The 26,479-nt window shown below is 42.9% G+C and overlaps 1 protein-coding gene across 7 annotated transcripts in view; it reads right to left on the bottom strand.

Moving 5' to 3' along the window:
* phldb2b (pleckstrin homology-like domain, family B, member 2b) overlaps positions 1 to 26,479 on the bottom strand; it is a 140,706-nt gene that overhangs the window by 21,205 nt on the left and 93,022 nt on the right. For 3 of the 7 annotated variants that reach the window (XM_069889483.1, XM_069889482.1, XM_069889487.1), the window contains 5 exons: positions 23,574 to 23,663; positions 20,048 to 20,188; positions 6,373 to 6,513; positions 3,683 to 3,788; positions 579 to 593 (listed from right to left, as the gene is read on the bottom strand). In XM_069889483.1, coding sequence (XP_069745584.1) covers positions 579 to 593; positions 3,683 to 3,788; positions 6,373 to 6,513; positions 20,048 to 20,188; positions 23,574 to 23,663 — 493 coding nt within the window. The remainder of the gene's footprint in view (positions 1 to 578; positions 594 to 3,682; positions 3,789 to 6,372; positions 6,514 to 20,047; positions 20,189 to 23,573; positions 23,664 to 26,479) is intronic. The other 4 variants (XM_069889484.1, XM_069889485.1, XM_069889486.1 and 1 more) reach the window with 3 other exon arrangements.

Genomic DNA, 26,479 nt, shown 5'->3' on the forward strand with positions numbered 1-26,479 from the left:
GAACATTGCCAAGTACGCACACACGCACACACGCGTCACTAGGGGGGTGCGGACCACACTGGTGACACCATCAAAGGGGATGACACCAAAATGACTATCCATAAAATTTTGTGCTGCGTTTCAGCAGAAATTTATTATTTTTTTATAAAAATGTCCCTGTAGTTAGCTATAACAACAAAAACATTTTTCATAAGCCCAGATTACGTGTATCAATATAACTACAAAGCTAAAACTCGATGCTGATTTACTTTTTGAATCTTCTAATGCTGTCATTATTACCCAATTACAATGACGTGTCGAATCATGTGGTTTTGTCTGCACACGCTGTTGTTTTTGTCACTGTAATTTGATATTGTAATTTAAAGGTGTAATTTTTTAATTTTGCTGGTTGTCTATGTCACTACTATTGTCATTACATTTAGTGATATACGGGAATTAAGATTTACAAGTAACATTAGAACTAAAAACATTACTAAGGAATCTGTATGGTCTGGGACGGGAGGAGGTCCATGGTGGGGGGGGGGGGTGACACCAGCCCTAGTGACGCCGCTGCACCCACGCACGACTGCAATCCGTACCTTTTTTTGATTTCCCTGCAGGCAAGAGAGAGGTCAGATAGTTAGCTGGTGACTTCAGTGAGCTTCAGGAGAATGCAACAGTATGAGTTAACTGACAAAACTCAACGTGGAGAGCAAGGAACATGCTGAGAATAATCAAATGAAAACACGAAGGTGGCACCAGCAGGGACACACCATCCCATGCACATATGGATCTGCTTCATGCTGGTTAAACACCCATTCTCCTGCCAGGTGAACATCTTAGATCCAAGTACACAAGAACATCTGAAATAGGAACAGGAAGAGGTCATTCAGCCTGTTCTGTCATTCGGTAAGGTCATGGCTGATCTGGCCTTGGACTCGGCTACACTTGCCTTGTCAGTCAAGAGGTTGGTTCCATATAACTCTAAATTCCCCTATTAGGCCAAAATTCAAATACATTCAACGAGGCAGGCTTCACTGCTTCCTTGGGCAGAGAATTTCACAGATTCACTACTCTCCGGGAGAACAAGTTACTCCTCATCTCCATCAACAGATCTCCTTATCAAAAGAACTGACTCAGTAAAATTTCTTGTTTATTTTTATTAAGTGACAACATTGTTTAACAGGTTTAATGTATCTTATAGATTGAACTTTAAATAAATGGGAAAGGGAGAGAGGGAGGGAGGGAAGGGAGGGGGAAAAAAACGACACTGTATATATTTAAGAAGAAAAATGTCTGTATGTGTGAAAAAAAAATAAAAAAAAACAGATCTCCTTATCTTATTCAGCAGACCTGGGAGAATCTCTCTGCGAAATCCTTTGGACGAATCTTTCAGAACTCAAATGATATTTTATATTCTAAAGAGCAAAGATGAACAGCAAGCAATTGAATACAGTTTCAGTAGTTACAATTACACGTTTTAGGTGTAAAAAGTGTTCTACATTTACAGTGGGAGCACATCTTGACTGACAATGGCCTCTTGCTGCTCCTATTTCTTGTGTTCTTGAGTACTACAGGAACTCATGGATTTTTTTGGGACATGACAAAAAAAATCTGAAGTACACCTGTAACTTAAAGTCAGAATCGATCTTTATTAAAGAGGCAGGAAAGGGAAATTCAGGAGGACATGAAAAAGTGAAGGATCAGCATTAGTTGCTGCGTTATTGCAGGATACATTAAACAAGGCTCAAATGTTATTGTCTGCACACTGCAAAAAGACCAGTAGTGGCACAGTATTACCAACGCTACATACCATGCAAAAACCAGAAACAAAAACAAGCAGAATAGTAATATAACCAATTGAAAGAGAAGTGAAATTGTATCACTCACAGAGATCAGTGCTCTCAAGGCCACAAGGATCAGTCATAGAACACAGCACACGAAGAATAAAAATATGCATACTCCTATTGTCACACAAAGACCTGCGGTGTACCCTACACACACAATCATTTCCCACAACCAGCAATATTACACACTGCACAAAAGCTGACGCAGGATGCAACTTGTAATCTCAACATTATATTAGATGCAGGGCAATTCCATGATTACAGACTGTGCAATGTTACCACTTGTGTATGTTACAAGCCGAGAAATTTTACACTTGCCATAACATCAACAATATTACAAACACTCAGCATTAGGCACAGCTCAACATTCCCAGCATTATGCATTGCTCAATGTTCCTGGCCCTGCAAACAACAATGTTCTCAGCGTTATATACAGCACAGCCAAGTGGCCACATAAAACATATCACAAAGTTACCAATTTTGCATGCAGCATGCTACCAATTTCTCACCAACCACGTTACTGATATTACACCACATGACCAATATTACAGGCACCATACCAATATCACAATGTTAATAAGGTTACACACGTTACCACTATTAAACACACATTACCAACCCACAATTTTACTAATATTACACAGAGCAGATGTTTCCAACTTCACTTGCAGGAAGTTACAACATTATATTGATCAAGCTGTTGTGTCTTGAGGTTTACCTGGGCAGGATATGCACATGAATGGCAGGGCTCTGGGGAGTGTTGTTGAAAAGAGAAATCTAGTACATAGTTCCATGAAAATGGGAGCACATGTAGCAGGGTGGTGAAGAAGACACGTGGGATGCTTTCCTTCATCAGGCATGGCAATGAGTACAAAAAATTGGGATGACATGTTACATTCATTAGGCCACACCTGGAGAAGGTGCAGAAAAGATTCAGAGGGAATATTGCTGGGACTTAAAGGCTGAAGTTATCAGGAGAACTTGGACAGACTGGGTCACTTTTCCCTGGAGCAAATGCGGCTGAGAGGTAACAGCATAAAGAAATAAAAATTCTGATAGACAGAGGTTGGTTAGACAGGCAGTGTCTGTTTCCCAAAGTCGGGACATTTAAAACTAGAAGCGTAGGTTTAAGGTGAGAAAAAGGTTTCAAGGGGACCTTTTACACAAATTTCTTGGTGCCTGCCACATTGACCACCGCCAGTGGGCTGATATCGCCTCAAACCGTGCATCTTGGCGCCTCACAGTTTGGCGGGCAGCAACCTCCTTTGAAGAAGACCGCAGAGCCCACCTCACTGACAAAAGGCAAAGGAGGAAAAACCCAACACCCAACCCCAACCAACCAATTTTCCCCTGCAGCCGCTGCAACCGTGTCTGCCTGTCCCGCATCGGACTTGTCAGCCACAAGCGAGCCTGCAGCTGACGTGGACTTTTTACCCCCTCCATAAATCTTCGTCCGCGAAGCCAAGCCAAAGAAAGAAGAAGAGTTGGTACCCAGAACTGTTTGAGGAGGTGGTGAAGGTAGGAACAAGAACAACATGCAAGAAGCACCTGGACAAGTATTTGAATAAGCAGGGCATACAGGGGTATAGAATTAATGCAAGTGAGATTAATAGAGACACTTGTAGGCCAAAGGGTCTGATTTTCTGTTGTCCAGTTCTGAGTCAACTGCCTTAAAAAATCCCAAAACAGGACGAAGAGATGGGGAGGTTGGTAAGAATCTCCCTGCATTACCATTATACACAGCAGAATATTATCAATATCAAGTACTCCACAATGTTATCACAATCACACACATTTTACATTACTAATGTTATGCTCACAAAGAATACCATACTGTAGTTATTTATTATGAATACCTTTGTGTGCTTGAAGCCTCCTAATGTCCAGTTCCCTCACACTGGCTGCGGTGCTGTGAGGTGGAATATTCCCACAGCTGTTGCTTTGTACGAGAGTTAAGTGACCCTACAGGAGAGAAGAGAAGGTGCACGCTCACCAATCAACTGGCTTTAGTGAAGTGGTATTTCTTCAGTAGAATTCAATGGAGTGGAATATCTAGGAGTATCAGAAACAGGCCCTTTGGCCCAACATGTCCATGCCCACATTTTTGCCCATATATACTGATCCCATTTGCCCACATTAGGTCCCTATCCTTCTATACCTTACCTATTAAAGTGATTGTATCTGACTCCATCATATCCGCTGACAAAGAGTTCCCGATATAGGCCACTCTCTGTTTAAAAATGCCCCCCTCAGAACTCCTTTAACTCTACTTCACATCTTAAACGTGCCCTCTTATTTTTGACACCTAGGAAGGTGAAGGATGATCTCATGAGAGTAATAGGTCAGGTGAACACAGAGAGCCTTTTGCTTGACAGATCAGAAACTTTCTTCAGGAGGCAGGTGTGGATATTCAATGGGCCCTTTCATACCAAAGCATCGACTTGGAGACAGGTATAAGTGTGGATGGAATAACATAAACCTAAAAGGCTGTTCTTGTGTTGCATTCATGTTGAGTGGCACCTCATAGCGCCCTCCGGATCCAATGGAGGCGGGGCGACTGGTGCTGTAGAGCCGCCTGTCATAAATACATGGCAGAGCAATATCCGTCTTCCCATAATCCTCCACGCAGATGTTTCCAACTTCACATGCAGGAAGTTACAACATTATATTGATCAAGCTGTTGTGTCTTGAGGTTTACCTGGGCAGGATATGCACATGAATGGCAGGGCTCTGGGGAGTGTTGTTGAAGAGAGAAATTTAGAACATAGTTCCATGAAAGTGGGAGCATATGTAGCAGGGTGGTGAAGAAGACACATGGGATGCCTTCCTTCATCAGGCATGGCAATGAGTACAAAAAATTGGGATGACATGTTACATTCATTAGGCCACACCTGGAGAGGGTGTGGTTCCCAGAACAGTTCCAGCTACGTGGGGGATTATAGGTAGGGAAGACGGGAATTTCTCTGCTGCGTTTTGAGCCGCTAACGAGCGGCCCTGAAGGCTGAAGTGGCCCAGTGAGGTATCAGAGCGGCCTGCGGGGCTGTCACAGGGTGCATCTACCCTGACAGTCCACGCCCTGAGGGGGACATGGAGGGAGAGGGGTAAATGGGTGGGAGAGGGAAGATGGGTCACGGGCTGACGGCGTCACCGCTATATTACCCTAGCCAACCGCTTGCAGCAGCAGTACATTCATGCTAGGTGGCGAAGTGCAGCGCACTGCCGATTATTCTTCCCGACAGGGATTGCAGTCAGCCCCTGGCACATTCATAGAGGTAAATCTCCCAATATAAGGGTGGAGAATCTCCACCTTTACAGTTGGGCTTTTCCACTGCATGAAAGAGCCAAGTGACTACTCTCCACAGAAGGCTTCATGAAAAGAAATACAGAGACCACACTAGAAGAAGCAAACCATACACCTCCACACTTTGCTCTTGCCATCACTATCACAGGTTGACCTTGGTCTCACATGTCCACAAGACCTTTTTCGAGCAATCTGCAGGCTCATTTAAATATTTCTTGGCAAACTTTAATCTGGCCATCCTGCTTCTGTGGCTAAACTAGTGGTTCTTGCAATGTAGCCTCTGTATTTCTGTTCATGAAGTCTTCTGTGGATAGTAGTCATTGACACGTCCACACCTGCCTCCTGAAGAATGTTTCTGATCTGTCAGACAGGCCTGTGGGGATTTTTCTTCATTGTGATGGGAATTCTTCTGTCATCTGCAGTGGAGCTCTTCCTTGACCTACCAATCCCTTTGCAATTACATCCTTTCTTAAAGATGTTCCAAACAGTTAATTTTGGTCAACCCAATGCTTGGGTGATGTCTCTTACTGTTTTATTCTTGTTTTTTCAATCTCATAATGGCTTCTTTGACTTTCATTGGCACAACTCTAGTCCTCTTGTTGAAAAATTACATCTACGGATTCCAAAGGTGATCAAAAACTTAGAAGCAAAGCCTCGTTCTCTTATACCTGCACCAATGAAGTAATTAAACATACCTGACCAATCACAAACATCTGTGAAGCTAAATATCTCAAACATTATGGTGCCCCAAAATGAGGGGACAATGTATTAAAATTAAATGCTGTAATTTCTACACGGTCAAACCAAAATGTATACAAATATCCTTGAATAAAATTGGGATGTCCACTTTAATTTCATGTAAATTGTTTGATTATAAATTTAAAACTGTGGAGCACAGGGGAAAATAAAGGGAAAAAAAATGTCTTTGTCCTAAACATTATGGATAGCACTGTAAGTTTAAGGTGAGGGGATGGGGGGGGGGGGGGATTTAACAGGATTTGAGGGTTACAACTGTTAATTGATCAAAAACTTTTCCACTCACAGAGACTATTGCAATGTTTAAGAAAAAATGAACGGATACATGGATAAGATGGGTTTAGAGGGAAATGGGCCAAACATAGATAAGTGGGACATTTTGGTCAGTGCGGGCAAGTTAGGTCAAAGGACCTGTTTAATGGTGTATGATTTTATGACTCTATTTAGCAACCGGACGACAATTTATAGTTGCTGCATTTGGAGACTGACCTTTGGGGTGGAACTGCGGCCCACGGTTGCACTACTGAACCTCGTTGGGGTACCTAAGGTGGTCTTTTTCCTCGGCACTGTGTCGCTCTGGTAATTATCCTCTTTCTGCTGCTTCTTCTTGTCTTCCAGGGTGCGGAACCTCTTTGAAACCAAAGGCAATTTGTTCAAGTGAGTACCTGGACTGCGTGAGAGACTCGACAGAAAAATGCATCAGTCACCACATTACATAATTATCATCTCATTGATGGCAACAGTTCCTATCAGTAACAGGCTCGCCTAGTGGAATATTTCAGCCATTCACCAGGGGCATAATCACCAGAGGCCTGGCCACACTTAGTAGAAGGAGGACGGATATTATTTCCACATCCCTGACATAACAGCCTAAGTTTATTTCACAATAAAGGTTTCAAATTAGAATGAAATAACTAGCTAATTTTGTGGCACTTTTCAGTGTAAAAGTGTATATTCAGTTAATAAATGTCATAGAACAGGGATGGGTGTGCTTTGCATCATATGCTGTTTGATCCAGAGTATAAAAACAAAGCCTCAGCTCAACTGAATAGATTAGGTCAGCTATTCTCAGCCTCTTCTTTTTGTCTATGGCAATGTTTATGAGCCCCCTTCCCTGTAAAGCAGTCAAGTTTTAATTTCTTACGTGCTTCTCACCTACCGACTACATTAAAAAAAAATATGTATGTTACGTGAGGTGAAAAGAAACAAAGCTTTTAGTGAAATGTGCTCCAAGGTCCCCATTGAGAATGGCTGGTCTAGATGATAACCAGTATTACCTGAGTAATTCACTTGCTTTCAGAAATGTACTGATCAGGAAATTGCACCATGCACTTTTTGTTGGAGGTAAAACAGTAGTGGGCACGCTGACGGGAGAGATCTTTTGCACAGTTGACTTTGAACTGTTATGAGATCAGAGGATTCAGTGTGGAGAAGTAACATGTCTTCAACCAGTAGGGAATCAAGTGAGGAAATGAGAACGACATGTTTTCAGAGCAATGTGGTTGAAAGTTTCACCACGGATGATTAGTTTGGAACTAATGTTGGCATCATGAGTTTGAGAGGAAAAATTAGCCATGATTGGAATGGTGGAACAGACTGGATGGGCTGAATAGCCTAATTCTGCTCTTACTTCATATGGTCCGATGACCTGGGGTTACTATTTAAACATGCCATGGGAACTAAAATCCTGCCACATACTGTCAGCAAAGGTGCCAAGGTGGTATGCTCCGGACATGTATCTGAGAGTGTATATGAGCATTTGTCTAAATGTGTGTTGCTTTTTGTTTAAAAACAAAGAAAATAGGAGCAGAAAGTACATCCGTATAATGTGTATGAGATGTTTTTGATGCTCAATAAATACATTTGGAAAAAAAAATCCTTCCACAAATTGAGGACTGAGATTTTCTGATGCAAGTAAGATGCCCAGAAATACATGCACATTTGCTCATCTCAGGGAGACTGATGTTTAATGGTACAACATTGTTTCTGTCAGAGTTGTATGTACAACTTGTCAGTCCATTGTGCCCCTTATCCCCACATAAAACAACATGATACGGATGGTACCAGATGTCAGATGATTGCTGGGATTTGGGGTTGATTAAAAGTCAGTAACTGTTGACCCCAATCAATGAGGATTGATGAGAATATCTCTTCCACAATCAACAACAGTACTGGATCACCACGGGGCTGTGCTCTTAGCCCCCCCTTGCTCTACTCACTTCACACCTATGTCTGTGTGACTGACAATACCACAGTCGTGGGTTGTACAAAAAGGAGGGGAATGAGTCAGAATACAGGAAGAAGATTGAAAACTTGGTTGAATGGTGTATTAACAACAACCTTGCACTCAATGTCACCAAAACTAAGGAACTGATTGTAGACTTCAGGAAGGGAAAAACAGAGGTGTACAATCCAATGATCATTGGGGGATTCAGAAGTGGAGAGGGTGAGCAAATTTAAATTCCAGGGAGTCACTATTTCGGAGTACTTTTCTTGGACTCAACACACTAATGTCATCATGAAGAAAACACATCAGTGCCTAAGGAGTTTGTGGAGGTTTGGTAAGACATCAAAAACCTTGGCAAACGGGGAGGAGTCACATGATGGAGTAGTGGCCGGGAGGAGAATACCAGCCCTCTCCAGAAAAGAAGGAAAATAGTAAAGAAAAAGCAAAGCCACAGACACACAAACCACAACAAATAAAAAATAAAGGTGTGGAGGAAATGGCACCAAAGAAAGAAAAGCCAAAAACAACGGGAAGAAAAGAAGAAGGAAAGACGCCGGAAGAGAAAGGTGAAGGCCTTACCTATACGAAGAAGCAAGGACCCGCCGTGGAAAGAGGAGCCCACTCCCTGAGGTCAGTGGAAACCCCGAAGGGTCGCGACCCACTGAACGCAGGACTATAAGGATGGCTCACGGAGCCAAACAGAGGTGCGCAACCGTGCATGCGCGATGCACACGACAAAACAACACCGACGGTAGGGGGGACCAGCTAGCTTGAACAGCTGAAAAAGACCCGACAGCAGGGCTCCCAGCGGGAAGATATAGAAAATAATGGGAACGGGAGGGAGGAAAATGAAAAAAAGAAATCAGAGACACAGCAGATGACCAGCCCAGAGGAAGAGGACCAACATCAAGATACCATTAAAAAAAGTACCCAGCAAACTGAGACAAACAGCCCAAGAAAGTCAGAAGAGACATAGATACAAGGAAGAGAGGTAGAGGACACAAACCCTAGAGGAGACACAGGGGAATAGGAGGGAGAACATCAAGCTCTGCACAGAGAAATAGAAGATAAAGGGAATGGACTGTATATAGATAGAAAATTTTTTGAAGAATATATGGAAGCAGTAAAAGAATGGCAGACACGAGAATTTAATGAAATAAAAAGAAGAATAAAAGGTACAGAAGAAAAAGTGAGTAGATTAGAGATGGTAATGACAGAAATAGGGAAAAGAGTGGTCAAGGTGGAAGAATGAGAAACAGCCGTAGAAATGGAAGTGTACGACTTAAAAAGGAAATTGGAAGAATCTGATAAAAAAATTAAAGAAACACAGGAGTTGTTATCTCAGAAGAATGATATAATGGAAAACTATAACAGGAGAAACAATATAAAGATAGAGGGCCTTAAGGAAGATAAGGAAGGCAAAGATATGGAAGGCAAAGATATGGAAGGCAAAGATATGGAAGAATTTATAAAAGAATGGATCCCCAGGGTCCTAGGAATGCCAGAAATACAGGAAGGAATGGAAATAGAAAGGGCACACAGAACATTAGCCCCTAAACCACAGCCACAACAAAAACCAAGATCCATTCTAGTAAAATTCCTGAGATATACGACAAGAGAAAATATATTGGAGAAGGCAATGAAAAAAATGAGAGAAGACACAAAGAGACTGGAATACAAAGGTCAAAAATTTTTTTTTCTACCCAGACATAAGTTTTGAGCTCCTGAAGAAGAGGAAGGAGTCTAACGCAGCAAAATTGATCCTATGGAAGAAAGGCTATAAATTTATGTTAAGATATCCAGCAGTGCTTAAAATGGTTATCCCGGGGCTGCAAAGCAGACTGTTCTCGGATCCGGAGAAAGCACGAGAATTTGCAGAACGCCTGCAAAACAGACAGAGAGATGAAGAGATGTAACAAGAAAAAGAATAATGACAAACTTCATATAAAGAAGAAAAATAATGTATAAGTAAGAACTAAGAAGGGGAAGAAAGGGAAGAAAGGAAGCAAGGGGGAATTAAGAGGGTGAGCTTTGTTATATGTGAAGATAAAAGTCTTTTCTGGAGGGGGCTGGGTGGGAGAGAATAACGGTCACTGCGAAATCATTTGATGCTTGCGAGCGGGTTCGCAATCCAAATGGAGAGAGGAGTTGTGGTTGCCCGGCAAGGGACAAGGGGCAACTCAGAGGGGGGGGGGGGGGGGACATTTGGGGTTAAGGGAATTTTAGATGTGGGAATAGTGGAAATATTTTATGTTTTAGAAGTCTTGTCTTACAGTGTGTTCAAAAAAAGAAACAGAAATGGATAAAGAGGAAAGGTGGTGATGAGGAAGCGGAAATGAGAGGTAAACAAAGTATGAAATGGCCATGTTGAACTATATGACTATAAATATTAACGGAATACATAACCAAATCAAAAGGAAGATGCTGTTAAATTTACTGAAGAAAGAAAAAAATTGATATAGCATTCGTGCAGGAAACACATCTAACTGAAGTGGAACACATAAAATTAAGGAGAGATTGGGTAGGACACGTAACGGCAGCATCATATAATTCAAAAGCCAGAGGTGTAGCTATATTAATCAATAAAAATGTACCAATCAAAATAGAGGAGGAAATAATAGATCCAGCAGGGAGGTATGTAATGATAAAGTGTCAGATATATTCAGAATTTTGGAATTTGCTCAATGTATATGCACCTAATGAAGAGGATCAAAAATTTATGCAAGATATCTTTTTGAAGATTGCAGATACGCAGTGGAATATACTGATAGGAGGGGGCTTTAACCTTAATTTGGACTCAAAGATGGATAAAACTGGAAAAAAAATAGCAGGCAGAACAAAGTAACCAAATTTATGGTTAAATCGATTAAGGAAATGCAACTTTTGGATATATGGAGGAGACAGCACCCAAAGGAGAAGGAATACTCATATTATTCAGGTAGACATAAAACATACTCAAGGATAGACCTGTTCCTGTTGTCAGCCCACCTCCAAGGGAGAGTTAGGAAAATGGAATATAAAGCTAGATTGTTATCGGATCACTCACCCCTGTTATTAGCAATAGAGCTGGAGGACATCCCACCGAGAACGTATAGATGGAGATTAAACTCCATGCTACTTAAAAGACAGGATTTTAGAGAATTCATTGAGCAACAAATTAAAATGTACTTTGAAATAAATACGGAATCACTGAAAGATAAATTTATACTATGGGATGGAATGAAAGCCTTCATCAGAGGGCAGATAATAAGTTATGTAACTAAGATGAAGAAGGACTACAATCGGGAAATAGAACAGCTGGAAAGAGAAATAGCAAGTACAGAAAAAGAATTAGCAATAAGGGAAGATACAACAAAAAGAAAAGAATTGGCGGACAAAATAATAAAATATGAAACACTACAAACATACATGGTGGAGAAGAACATAATGAAGACAAAACAGAAGTATTATGAGCTAGGAGAAAAAATGCACAAAATACTAGCTTGGCAGCTTAAGACAGAACAAACTAAAAGAACGGTATTGGCATCAAGGAAAAAGGACAAATAAATTACATATAACGCAACGGAGATCAATGAAAACTTCAAGGAATTCTACGAGCAACTATATCGAATTGAGAACGAAGGGAAAGAAGACAAAATAGATGAGTTTCTAGCTAAAATTGAACTACCGAAATTGCAAGAAGAGGAGCAAAATAAATTAATAAAACCATTTGAAATAGAGGAAATACAGGATATATTAAAAAAAACTACCGAACAATAAAACGCCGGGAGAAGATATAAAACATTTAAAGACTTATTAATTCCTACTCTCCTGGAAGTAATGAACCAGATTGAAGAAACACAAAACATGCCAGATTCATGCAAAACAGCAATAATTATAGTAATATCAAAGATGGGGAAAGATCCACTAGTACCAGCCTCGTATAGACCAATATCTCTACTTAACACAGATTATAATAGCTAAACTATTAGTAAACAGATTGGCCGACTGTGTACCAAAAATAGTAAAACTAGATCAAACTGGATTTATTAAGAAAAGACGAACAACAGACAATATCTGTAAGTTCATTAACTTAATCCATGCAGTAAAAGGAAACAAGACGGCAACAGTGGCAATTGCCTTGGACCACACATGTCAAACTCTGGCCCGTGGGCCAAATTTGGCCCGCGATATAATTATATTTGGCCCGCAAGATCATTTCAAAAATGTATTAGAGGTGGCCCGCCCTGCCACGAGAGCCGATGCTGTTTTTTGGTAATGTCACCCCCACCATCCTTCCCCATTGTAACACGAGAAATTATAACACGAGAAGTCTGTCAATGTCATCAGCCGGCAAGCCAGTTGGAAGGCTCCCCGCACAACCAGTCACTTCTCCCACCTGTCGAGCGATGTGGCGGATTGGCGAACGCCTGTGATTTCCTGTCGGTACGACGGACAAGGCAGGCTGCGCACGGCCCCCGGGCAGCGCGAGCCCCGCGCAACTGGCACCGGATGGCCCTTCCACAGCGCGAGCGCACTTCTCCCGGTCGCCACGGCCTTCAGCGCTTGCACCCGCGCGGACACCAGGGACGGCTGGTTCTGCCCTGCACGTGAAGAGAGAGATGGTGGCTGTCCGCAAAGGCTGATCGGCAGCGCGCTGGGCCTGAGTGGGTGGGTAAGCAGGGGTGGGCAGAGGGTGTAGGTGAGGAGTAATAGGCAGGGGAAGTTATGGTGGTGCGAGGGGCAGTTAGAGGGAGGGATGAGTAGAAGGAGGGGTGGATAGGGGAGAGGTAAAAGGGGGAGGGGCAGGGCGAGTAGGGGAGGGGTGATTAGAGGGTGAGAGACGGGTAGACGGAGGAACAGGTTGAGGGGAGAGGCAATAGAGGGGCGTGTATAGGATGGGGTGGGTAGAGGCAGAGTGAGTGGAGTGAGGGGTAAGTAGAGGTTGGGTAAAGGACTGGTCAGGTAGAGGGATGGTGGGTTGAGGGTGAATAGAGGCCTAGAGCCTGAGGAGTGAGCAGGAAATGGTGAGTCCTGATGCAGGCCAAAATGGACACAGCCTATGAATGCTGACTACATCTCCACAGGGACCAAATATGTTTCCCTCAGGTCAAGCAAATGGTGAACTTGAACTTGAGCTACCTACTCCTGACCTGTAACATTATCCTCCTAAAGTTATATCCTAAAGTTCAACATTACATATGTTGAAAGAAGAGAAAACATGCAGATGTTGTTGAAAATTTTCAATAAATATTTAGTTCGGCCCTCGACTTAGTCCAAGTTTTTAATTTTGGCCCTCCGTGAATTTGAGTTTGACACCCCTGCCTTAGACGCAGAGAAAGCCTTTGACAGAGTAGAATGGAATTATTTATTCAAAGTACTACAGAGGTTCAACCTACCAGAGAAATATATTAATTGGATTAAAGCATTATATAAGGGACCACTGGCGAAGGTGACAGTAAATGGATATATATCAAGCCAATTTAAATTAAGCAGGTCAACTAGGCAGGGATGTCCACTATCTCCCTCACTGTTTGTGTTAGCTATAGAACCATTGGCAGAACTGATAAGAACAGAAAATAAAATAAGAGGGATAAAAATAAAAGAGAAAGAATATAAAATCAGTCTATTTGCAGATGATGTCATAGTATACTTAACAGAACCAGAAATATCAATAAAAGAATTACATAAGAAATTGAAGGAATATGGAGAAGTATCGGGGTACATGATCAATGCAAATAAAAGTGAAGTAATACCAATGAATAATGCGGATTTCACAAAGATTAAGAAAGAATCACCATTTAGATGGCAAACACAAATAATTCGATACCTAGGTATACAACTAGATAATAATCTAGGCCATCTATACAAACTAAATTATCAGCCATTAATGAAGAAATTACAAGACGACTTAGAACATTGGAAAGACTTCCAATTGGAAACACTGATAGGAAGGGTAAATTGCATTAAAAGGAATATCTTCCCAAGGATACAATACCTATTTCAATCGTTACCAATTCACCTAACAGAGAAATTCTTCAAGGAGCTAAAGAAAATAATAAGGAAATTCTTATGGAAAGGGGGGAAACCGAGGATAGCACTAGATAAATTAACAGAATGGTACAAACAAGGGGACTTACAACTACCAAACTTTAAGAATTATTATAGAGCAGCACAATTAAGATATCTATCAGATTTTTATCAAACAAGGGAAAAACCAGATTGGACCAGATTAGAGCTAGATAAAATAGGGGAGAAGGTACCTGAACATATACTATATAAGTGGGATGAAAAGCTGGTGCAACATAGGAATTCACCAGTACTGCACCATCTGCTCAACATTTGGAAGAAGATTCACGTAGAAAGGAATAAAACAAATTATCAACTACCAAAATTAATATTGATGCAAAATCAACTAATCCCCTTTACAATAGATAACCTTTCCTTTAGAGAATGGGAGAGAAAAGGGATCAAAAGAATAGAAAATTGTTTTTCGGGAAATAAATTATTATCTTTTGAACAAATGAAGGACAAATATGGTATAACTCACGGTACAATGTTTGCATACTACCAATTGAAAACCTACTTGAAGGACAAATTGGGAAGAAGACAGGTTACCAGAAGGAAGTAGTTTTGAATATGTGATTACAGACACAATGATAATTAAAAGATTTATAACAAACATGTACATCAAACTGCAAGAGAAAGAAAATGAGGAAACAAGCTGTAAACCCAAACAAAAGTGGGAACAAGATCTAAACATAAAGATAAAGAATGAAACATGGGAAAAGCTATGCTCTGGAACTATGAGAAATACAATAAATACGAGGTTACGCATGATACAATATAATTGGTTACACAGGCTATACACCATGCCCCAAAAGTTAAATAAATGGGACACAACAGTATCAGATAGATGTTTTCGCTGTCAGAAGGAAACGGGAACAACAGTACATGCAATTTGGGCATGTGAGAAAGTGGAAAAGTTTTGGGAAGATTTAAACCAGGTATTAAATAAAATCACAAAAAGCAACATACCAAAAAATCCAGAGATCTTTCTTCTAAGTAATATAAGTAAAGAACTTGGACTCGATTTGGATGGAGCACAGAAAAGATTTATTTTGATAGCCTTAGCTGTAGCAAAAAAGTGTATTATGTCAACCTGGAAATTAGTAGATAGCCTGAGAATACAGCAATGGTACATAGAAATGAATAAATGTATTCCATTGGAAAAAATAACATATAATTTAAGAAATAACATCACAGTATTCGAACAAATTTGGGAACTGTACATGGAACACAACAGAGAAGTCCTACCACGGACCTCCACCGCCTAAAATGACAGGATAAGAAGATGAAATGAACTGACCCAGTATGTAAAAGTAGAAGACACAAATTTCTTGTTTATTTTCATTGTGTGATGACATTGTTTAATGGGTTTAATGTATCATATAGGTTGAATGTTGAGTGGGTGGGGAGGGGTGGGTGAAGGAGGGAGGGAAGGGAGGGGGGAAAAAAGGGGAGAAAATGACACTGTGTATATTCAAGAGGGAAATGTTTGTGTGTATTTTGGTTAGTATGGTTCATAGTGTGAAAAATAATTTTTTTTTTTAAAAACCTTGGCAAATTCAACAAACATGCAGTGGATGGAAAGTGTGCTGACCAGCTGCATCACAGGCCCTGTGAAAGGTAGTGGACACAGCCCAGTACATCACAGGCAAAACATTCCCCACTATCAAGAAAATCTACGTGGAACATTGCTCCCAGAACGTGCTCTGTTCTCGCTGCTGCCATCAGGAAAGAGGTATCGGGGCCACGAGACTTGTACCACCAGGTTCAGGAACAGTTGCTACCCCTCCACCATCAGACTTCTCCTCAATCAGAGACTCATTTATAGACTCTTACTTTGCTCTTTATTTAATATTGAATTTTTTTTCTGTATTTGCACGGTCAGTTTGTTTACATTTCTCACTTTGGTAAATGTACAGTTTTTGCACAACCAACAAGTAGAAATTCTGCCTGGCCTGCAGGAAAAAGAATCTCAGGTTTGTATGTGATATTATGTATGTTCCTTGATTACCCGACTGGGTTTTCTTCTTTGAGACCTTCTTTACCAACCTACTCTGATGCACTCTGCCTTTTATTTGGCTCCTTGGGCCAACCATCTCACATTCATAATCGGCCTGAAACATCTCCTTTGAACTGAAGCCAACCAGATCCCTCCACCAGCACTCCATGCCTGGCTGAATTGGTTCTCTTTAACATTCTCTAAATCAACCATGAAGCCATGGATTGGTCTGATCCATACTGAACCTGTGGGAAGAGTCCTGGCTCAGATAATGGGGATGTCTGTGCGCAAGATGCTAATGCCCAAGGTTGGCAGCAGCCACGAGAGGTTGCAAACTCAGGGTAGCAGCGGACCAGTGCAAGACAGCAGAAATGGGAAGAACACCCTCCCCCCCCCCCCACATTGAGAAGAAGCAGAGGAGACAACCCTACAGGATGGTGCCCATAAAGGCGGATCAGTGAGGAGTTCAGCGGCTGAGGGATCCACACAGGCTCCAGGTGACATGGTCAGGGGACCTGTACTGGCTACGGGAGACCTGGTTCAGGGGAACCTGATATGGGAGCTGGGATTCGAGAGTATGATAAGGGCAAGGGCTCCCAAAGGGTCTTGCGCACTGAAGGCTTCCTGATCATGTTTGAAGATTGGATCTGGAGCTTGGGTTGCCGATGGATCAAACATGACTGCGGCTACAGAGGCTATGAGAGCACTGGAGGCAAAGCCACGGACACTGTGACTCTGAAGGGACCCTTTTTTGCTTCTCTTTCTCTCGTATTGTAAGGGGTGCTGGGTGACACTAATGGCAACTCTTTCTCCATCTTATGGCAAGCAGAAGGCAATTTTGTGCAATATTACAAGTTCTGTGCTATTACATGACAATAAAGGAATCTTGAATCCTATTATTTTAATTCTGTTTTCTAGCATCAGCAGGATTCTCATTTGGTACTTTAATGATTCTGCATCCTCCATTTATACTTGATCAGACTTTCATTCCTTTGCCATCTCACCCTCTCTCACCATGCACTTTCACCCCTCGTACCACTCCACTTGATCCTTATGATGGTTCCCTCCCAAACCCAAGACTTTCTCTGCATTTTAAAATTGATTTGATTTTGAAGCAATTCCAGTTCTGAAGAAAGATCATTAATCTGAAACATTAACTCTATCTCTCTTCTCTCTCTCTCTCTCTCTCTCTCTCACTCTCTCTCTCTCTCTCCAGAGATGCTGTCTGATATGCTGAGTCCAGCATTTCTGGTCTCTGCAGCACGTATTGCCTTAAGGTTCAGGGGGAGTAGAGTTTAGATGAGGAGGAACTGCTTCTCCCAGGTAGTAGTAAATCTGTAGAATTCTCTACCCTAGAAAGTAGGGGGGCTGCCCCATTGAATGTATTTACGACAGAGAGAGAGAGAATTTTCTGTACAAGTAGGGGAATTAAGGGTTATGGGAAAAAAGCAGGTCGACTGAACTGAATCAACAGCCAGATTAGCCATGGTATTATTGAATGGTGGAGCAGGCACGATGGGCCAGATGGCCGACTCCTGCTCCTATTTCTTACGTTTTTATATAGTCATTGTAGACAGTTAAGGAGAGAAGAAAGAGTTAATTAGGAAAATTGCAAGAAAGACTTGCTCGACATGAATTGTTTACATTTGGGCACCTGGTTAGTGTGGGAACATAGCTGCAGCAATTTTCCAGCTAAGCTCCACAGTGCTAGGAACATCCCCACCAAAATGCACAGTCCGGCTCTGATAATTGTGGACCACATAGCCAGGGTGATTACGAGAACCACAGCAATGTGAAAGAATAAGAAACAATGTCTAAGATTAAAAAAAGACAGACCTGTGGCTATGTAGCTGGCTATAAAATCAAAACAATGACTGGAAAGTTTACAAAAAAAATGCATGGAAAAACACATCATTAGAAGGCCGATAAGAAAATACTGCAGAATAAGACTTCAATCCTCTGATTCAAAGCAAAACTCTCCACATCATTCCCTGAGTGGGTCCACTCTAGAACAGGTATTATCTAGAATGGGTAACATGTTATTACCCCCTTCCGTTTAGTCCTGATAAAGGGTCCCGGACCTGAAACGCTGACTGACCATTTCGAACAATCCTGACCCGCTGAATTTTTCCAGCAGCCTCATTGTTTGCTCAAGATTACAGCATTGACAGTCTTTGTGCTCGTCCATTCTGCTCCGCTGTGAATTCTCAAGCTGAGCCAACTTTGAAGACATTTTCTTCCTCTCTCCGAAGGGAGTTCTGTGAAACTCTCTCATACTCCTCACCTACTTGCACTTTTAACTGCCCTCCAGCTCACCTCAGGACCTCTCCCCAGCTTCATTCCTCCTTTGTATAAATCTTGAAAAGAGGCCCAACCCAAAATGACCATTTCCACCAACTGAGTTCCTTCAGTAATTCTTTTGATACTCTGACTACAATTTATAGGTTTTGGAAGTTGTGAAGCTGGCTAAAAGAATTAGAGTGAATAAGTCTTCTTTGCATTACATCGTGAATCTTTGATTTGTTTGAACTAATCTTGATTGGTTTAGAAGTATCGTGACCAAACTATTATCTGATGTGGTTTGTAGTACAGTATTTAATTGACAACACAACTGGTTTCTCTCACAAAAAGAACTCAGTACAGTTTGGATTAATGGACAGCACAGTCCCAGACTGACGCTGCAGGGAGAGTGACACATTAAGACTTTACCTGATTATGTCGGCAATGTTTTTTTGCTGGAAGAGGTGGTGGAGAAGGTAGAGAAGGAGGAGGAGGAGGAAGAAGAAGAGAAGAAGCGTCTACACAAGGTGTTGGATCTCCTGCCAATGGTTTAGGCACAGGGCGGGAGGAAAGGTGCGGAAGAGATTCAGGTCCAGGAGAGAGAGGCGATGACTCTGAAGGCTAAATCAAGGGAAACAGGCAAGGGAGATAGAAGAGAGAAAGCAGATTCAGTTCCAACCTCTGCTTTAAGGCATTTCACCTGTGCCAACTACCTGTGGGCGCCCCAATGGCCTCGGGTCCTTGGCTGACTCAGAAGGCAGCTGATGGTAGCTATAGGCTAGATATGGGAAGCCCTCCCCATGGCCACAACCTAATTGAGAGTTATCAGGGATGAGAGGCAACCGCAGGCCTGGCCTGCTGTATCCTCTGAGTGCATAGTCCTCAAAAGGAGGGGATCACCAGAGTACTCTTCAGCATGATGGCTCAACAGGTACAGCTACTGTCTCACAGCTCCAGAGATCCGGTGTTCGATCTTGACCTCGGATGCTGCCTAAGCAGAGTTAGCACATTCTCTCATTTCCCCCCACTCCCCCCCCCCCACCACCCACCACGGAGTGCTCCAGTTTCCTGCCACATACTAGAGATGTGCGGGTCAGTGGGTTAATTGGCTGCTGCATTGCCCCCAAGGATGGGATGGCGGGAGAATCAGGGGCTTTGGAGGGAATGTCAAAGAGAAAAGGTTCTGGGGGAAAACTGAACTGATGGCATTATTCTGACTGAGACTGGCAGAAACTCGGTGGCCCAAATGGCCTCCATCTGCAAGTCGGCAAATGTGGGCCTTCCACCTCTGGTACCCAAGTGACCCTTTCCTTCTGTGATCAAGCCCATCCCCAGTCATCCCATTTTTCATACACATCCTCCAGCCCCCACATCATTCCTTCCCCTTCCTGGTTCCACACTACCAATTTATTTCTCCCTCTAGATCCCCATTATCACCTCCTTGCTGATCAGACTTCAGCCACAGTCTCCAACTTCACCTTCCCTCCCCCCGTTCCATCTGCCCTTTTATTTTATCTGCTTCTACCTATCTCCTACCTGTCCTGGTCTCTCACCTCCCACCTCCTCCTACCCCACCTGGCTCCTTCTGTCTGCCGATGAAGCCAACCAACCTCCTGATGGTGAGCCTCCGCTATCTGCTGGGGGGTGATCTCCTCAGTGACAGGCTCAGCTGGGGTTGCCATGGAACCAGAGGGGTGGCTGGCGATAGAGGTGTTGTAGAACTCATTAATCTGGTTCACAGTCACGTAGTCCTGGCAAAGGTAGCAGAGAGTTAAAGGTTCAAAGCACAGTGAACATTGGGAAGCAGAAGGCAGGCACAAAGCCAGGTACTACAGCAGCTCAGCGAGGGAAGGAGGGATAAGAGAAGGAGAGATGAGGGAGAGGTAAGGGAGGGAGAGACGAGAAAATGAAAGATGAGGGAGGGCGAGCTGAGGACAGTGAGGGAGGGAGAGTTGAGGAACATGGGTCAAAGAGTAGGAGTTGAGGGAGGGGGAGACAAGGACAGAGAGGAGTGGGAGAAGAGGGTAGGATTCCCGTGGAGACATTCTGTGGGCACTGTTAATTTAATCAGTCCAAGTGAAGAATAGCTGGCAGTTCATCAATCTGCTCCACCTCACGACCGTGATAGCTGCAGAACAATGCTCATCACTGCTTGGGACTCAAAGACTCTGAGTCTTGCCCAGCACAGCCCCAGCCCCAACTCCCCACGCCCCCCCCACTCCCCACGCCCCGCCCACTCCCCACGCCCCGCCCACTCCCCACGCCCCCCCCACTCCCCACGCCCCCCCACTCCCCACGCCCCCCCCACTCCCCACGCCCCCCCCCAGAGTCTCTCCGACACCTCACAGCTTGCCAGCCGCAAGCTGTCCATTCTACTACCTCCCCACCACAAGCCAAAACAAATAGGATCAGCTAGACTTCAGCACATTTACAGAGGGATCCCTTCTCCAGACAGCCTAGAAGACACACATCGCAAACTAAGCGTTAAAGACTTCCACCACCAACATTCCCTCTGTTTCACACTTATCACCACCAGCAGGAACAGGCAACCTTGTACACTGAACATAGGCACCAACAGGAACAGACCACTCCATCCCATCTTTAAACAAGATCTCCTCCAACTGTAATGCCAGTTTATCCCTGGTGACCATTCACCCCCTTGCTCAGCAAAAGTCTATTTACCCATCTTATTAACACTTCTACTTCCTTAAAAGAAACAAGAATTTGGGCATGTTCCTCCCCCCACCCACCCCCCCCCCCGACCCCCTACTGTGCTTCAACCACTTCTACAGGTTCTCCATTGGAAGTGTAATTGCTGGATGGATTAGAGTGTGGCTTAAGTTTGGAAGAAGCTGGAGAAGGTGGTGACTCCTGCTCAGAACATTACACAGAGTTCCCTCCCCTTCATGGACTCCATGTCTAGTTACATCTCCTGCTGCCTCGGAAAGGCAGTCAACATACGGAAAAACCCATCACTCCCTCAACCCATTGAAAAGAGCACTCCAGTGTAAAAGCAACACCATCAGGTTTAAAGACAGCTTCAGAATGAACCTCACCTCAGCACTATCATTGCTGAACCTTATTTGGTGCTAACTGCTCTTCCTTTTCATTGTAATCCTTTTCTTTGTAAATTGTGTTCTTTATATAGATGTATGAACGTTAGATTAACCTGCTAATCTGCTCACAGAAACACCCCTCTTACTACTCTGGGTATTTTGTGACAAATAAACAATATTCAAAACCTCCGCCTTTAAGGAAGAGAGTTCCAAAGACTTATGGCTCACAGAGCAAGAAAATTGCCTCAACCCTAGGCCATTTCATGTCAGGCCATCGCCTGGAGGCCGGCTACAAGAGCGGATTGAAAACTTAAAACTTACCTTTCAGACAGCAGGCCTAAAAGGCTGCCTCAGCGTCCCATTCATATCCAGAGGTTCCTCATAGTGCCCTCCAGAGCCAATGGAGGCTGGGAGACTGGTGCTGTAGCGCCACCCGTCATAAATATGAGGCTGAGCAATGGCCATCTTCCTTATCCATCATCCTCCATGCAGCTGGAACCGCTCTGTGTTTCCCAGAACAGTTCCAACTGCATTGGGAATAATGGGTAGGGAAGACAGCCATTGCTCTGCTGCATTTTGAGCCACAAAGAGCGGCCCCGAAGGCCGAAGTGGCCCACACTAGTCACCCTATGCTGGCCCCCACTGCCCCAACGGCCCCCGCCCACTGCCTCTGCCTTGAGTGGTGAGTGGGAAGATGTGCCGCTAGCTGATGGGATCATCAGCTCACCCCTAATTTGCCGCTTGCAGCGGCTGTACATTCAGGTCAGGCGGCAGAGCGCAGCACTGATTATCCTTCCCGAGAAGGGTTGGAATTGGCTCCTTGGAGCTGGCCGCAACACATTCAGAGAAGTACATCTTTAGGCGTAAGGGCAAAGAACCTCCGCCTATACAGACACATGTTCTTCCTGCTTGAAAGTGCCTGTCTTAAATGCAAGATCACTTATCTTTGAACAGTAACTCCTGGTTTTAAATTCTCCCACAAGAAAAAAAAAGATCCTCTCTACCCCCACCCTGTTGAAACTACCTCAAGTTCCTGCTGTTTTAAACACGTCTTCTCTCCTTCATTTCAACTCCAGCCTCCTTCCCCAGAAAGCGACTCACCCATTCCATGTCAGGAGGGCTGTGTGAATGTGTTGGAGCACAATGATGATGGGATCATCAGCTCACCCCTAATGTGACTGAGCAGGGATTGGATGCTGGTGGGGATGGTGGGGCGATCGACCTGGTTGGTGTGGAGATGGTGGCTTGGGAATTTGCTGACGGAAAAAGGGTGGCGGGGGTACCTGTAAGAGCCAAGAAGCACGAAACAGCCCTTTGATCCAATTTGTCAGTCCCACTTGCCTTATTTGCTCCATATCCTTCTAAACCTGTCCCATCCATTTATCTGTCAAAATATCTTTGGAACGTTGTAAACACATTAAATTCTACAGTTTCCTCTGGCAGCTCCTTCCAGATACAGACCACTCTCTCAGTGGGAAAACTTCCTCTCAAATCCCCCTTAAATCTCTCCAGTCTCAGCTTAAACCTATGCCTTCTAGTTCAAAAATCATTTACCCTGGGAAGTAGACTGTGAGCATTTACATTATCCATGTCCCTCATGATTTTGTAACCTCCTATGAGGTCACCCCCTCCCTCCTACACGTCAGGGGATAAAGACCCAGCCTATCCTACATTTCCCTCTAACAGGCTAATTTCCCTTTAACAGCTCCTGCCCCATCTTAATACTCCAACATGGGTCGAACATGAAAAGTAGAGGAAAACTCTCATTTGAGAAAAAGGGGCCACGTGATCAGCAAGATTCGCTGCAGGGCCTGGTGTTTGGAGACGAATCTTCCCAACACACACAACTCAGCTGGGCAAGGAGGGCGAAGGATCATATAAGGCCACTCCAGCCTCCTGCTGTGCCTGCTGTTGTGAGGCTCTCTCTGTGTTGGCGAGAGATCAGGTCAGGTGAACCCATTCTAAGGACTACGCCTTATTCCAGGCACTCAAAGAGCATCTAACCACAGAGTGTATGTGTAAAAGATCATTGTTAACAGGATAGTTTATACACTGGGGAAGGGTGAAAGACAACAATTACCTCTTTCAATATGTTTGGATTGATCGGGAGGCCTGTCCCACCAGTGCTGTCACAGTACATCTTCTCCAAACTCATCAGGTTCTCTTTTTCCTGAGGGGAAGAAGCATTGCGACTCATTTATAGTTGATTGTTATTGGAACAATATTTCCAATGCATCACCACTAACAATTAGAGACAAGATGAGTGTTTATTGTCATAAACATGTGTGTTAAAGATCTATCTGTATGTCTGACAGATGCACTGAAATACTGACTTGTTGAAGCTACACAAGTACTTAAAATGTACCAACTACAATAGTATAAATTAAATCACCACAATGTCATAAGACAAGAAAAAAAATAATAAATATCAACTGCAAATAGATAGATAAATATTCACAGTTGCTGTTAGTACAAGAAAAGTGATGTTTCAATAGTGCAGACAGATCTTTTCATGGTCCTGGAATAGTTTAGGATCAGGGTAATACGGGTGGGCCCAATAGCTGTTGAAAAGAAGTTGTTTCTGAACCTAGAGGTGCCGGACTTCAGAGGCAGATAGGGGCAGGGAGAAAAGATTGTGACCAGGGTCCATTTCACACGAAGACCAGGAAATGCTTCTAGCTCTGCACAGAGGGAATCAGCTGAAGCTTTGAAGCATAGGGATGGTCTGGATTTGTTAGTTAAGGGCAGCAGTGAATTGGGAACAAAAGCTGCCAGAGAGAGTTGAGGCATGGAACTGCTCGGATGGCCGAGGCTTGAAGGGAAGTGCGGGGCTCACCATCCCACTCTGCTGCTGGGCCTCTGGAGACAATAAGTCAAACCAGTCGCCAGCACTGCCAGAGCAGTTGGGATTTAAACATATTGGTGCTGAATGAATGAATGAGAGTTCATTGTACTACGTACAGATGCAATTGAAGTCTTACTTGCTGCAGGTTCCCAGTTAAGAACACACAAACGCAAATTATGAACAACTAAGATGTCACAATGAGAAGAAGAAAATAGTAGGCATCCACAGTGGACAGGCAGTGCAGTCAGTAGTTATGACAAGTTTTTGATAGCATTGTGTTATGGAGCAGGTAATACACATTCAGGTGTTGGGAGAGTGACAGAGCATCTGCATTGGTGATGAATGACAAAAATGATCACATGCACACCCCTTCTCACTTTTTCATGGGACCCAACAGTATCTGACTGATGTTTTCGCTGTAAAAAGGAAATGGGAACAATTCATGCAATCTGGACATGTGAGAAAGTGAAAAAATTTTGGGAAGATCTAAACCAGATATTAAATAAAATCACAAAAAGTAATATACCAAAAAAACCCAGAGATCTTCCTCCTAAGAAACATAAAAAACAAAGAATTTGGACTTGATTTGGATGGTGCACAAAAAAGATTTGTTAGGATAGCCCTAGCTGTAGCAAAAAAATGTATTATGTCAGCCTGGAAATTAGAAGATAACTTGAGAATACAACAATGGTATATAGAAATGAATAAATGTATTCCATTAGAAAAAATAACATATAATTTAAGAAATAATATTACAATATTTGAACAAATATGGGAGCCATACATGAAACGCAATAGAGAAAACCTACCGGGGACATCTACCACCTAAAATGACAGAAGGAGAAGGGAATGAAAAGAATTGACTCAGTGGAAATTCTTGTTTGTTTTTATTGAGTGACAACATTGTTTGACAGGTTTAATGTATCTTAGATTCTGAACTTTAAATTAATGGGAGGGGAGGTAGGGAGGGTGGGATGGGAAGAGGGGGGGGGGAGAAAACGACACTGTATATATTTGAAAAAGAAAATGTATGCATCTTGATCAATGTGGTTTATAGTGTGAAAAATAAAAAAATTTAAAAAAAAATAACGACACAATGGCAAGGGGTCACCAAGACACATGTTGTGAACGAGCGTTGAGATTGCAGGACCAGTACTAGTGGCTTTTACTTGTGGGTACTTACCAATCGGAATTGCGGTTAACAATATCTGAATTAATGTCAAAGGACTGCTCCTGGAGCCAGCATATCAAGGCAACCATGAAGAAGGCACATTTATGCCTCTAATTTCTAGAGTCTGAGAAGATTTGGGATGTTATCTAATACTCTATCAAACTTCCATAGACACACTGTGTAAAGTACACTGACTGGTTGCATCACAGCCTGGTTTGGTAACTTGAGTGCCCAGGCATGCAGAAGGACGTACAAAGTGACAAACATAGTCAGCTCCAGCATCTTCCTTCCATTGAAGATATCTATATGAGGCACTGCCTCAAGGAGGTAGCCAACATTATAAAGGCCCCCAACACCTAGGTCACAAACTCTTCTCACTGCTACCTATGGCCAGAGGTACAGAAGCCTGAAGTCTGGCATCTCTAGATTCAAGGGCAGCATTTTTCTCACAGCTATCTGGTTCTTGATCCTTCCTGTGTCACCCAAAGCAAAACACTCCTACCAGACCACAAAATATCTTTCTGCATGAGTGACTCAGTAGATCTCTTGCACCACTGGCCAAATACATGAATATTAATTATTATTTATTTTCTTTCCTTTTCTTTTTATTTCTTTGTGGTGTCTTAATTATACTGAAATGTTACTTTTCTTTCTTGAACTTACTGCAACTGTGAATATTTATCATCTCTTCTGTCTTGGAATATTGTGGTAACTTAACTTACACTGTTGTAGTTGGTGAGTCTTACATACTCACTGTGGCTGCAGCAAGCTAGAATTTGGGTGCGTCTTTATGTTGTTCTTGTGTATATGACAATAAACTTTCATTCATTCATTAAATTGCAAAGTCCTTGTATTGGATTCCATAAAACGAGCAGAATTAGCCATTCAGCCCATTAAGTCTACTAACATTCAAATTATGGCTAATTTTTTTTTCCATTCAACCCCAATCTTTGCCTTCTGCCCTTTGACA

The sequence above is a fragment of the Narcine bancroftii genome, chromosome 7 (assembly GCF_036971445.1).
Source record: "Narcine bancroftii isolate sNarBan1 chromosome 7, sNarBan1.hap1, whole genome shotgun sequence".
Classification (NCBI taxonomy): domain Eukaryota; kingdom Metazoa; phylum Chordata; class Chondrichthyes; order Torpediniformes; family Narcinidae; genus Narcine; species Narcine bancroftii.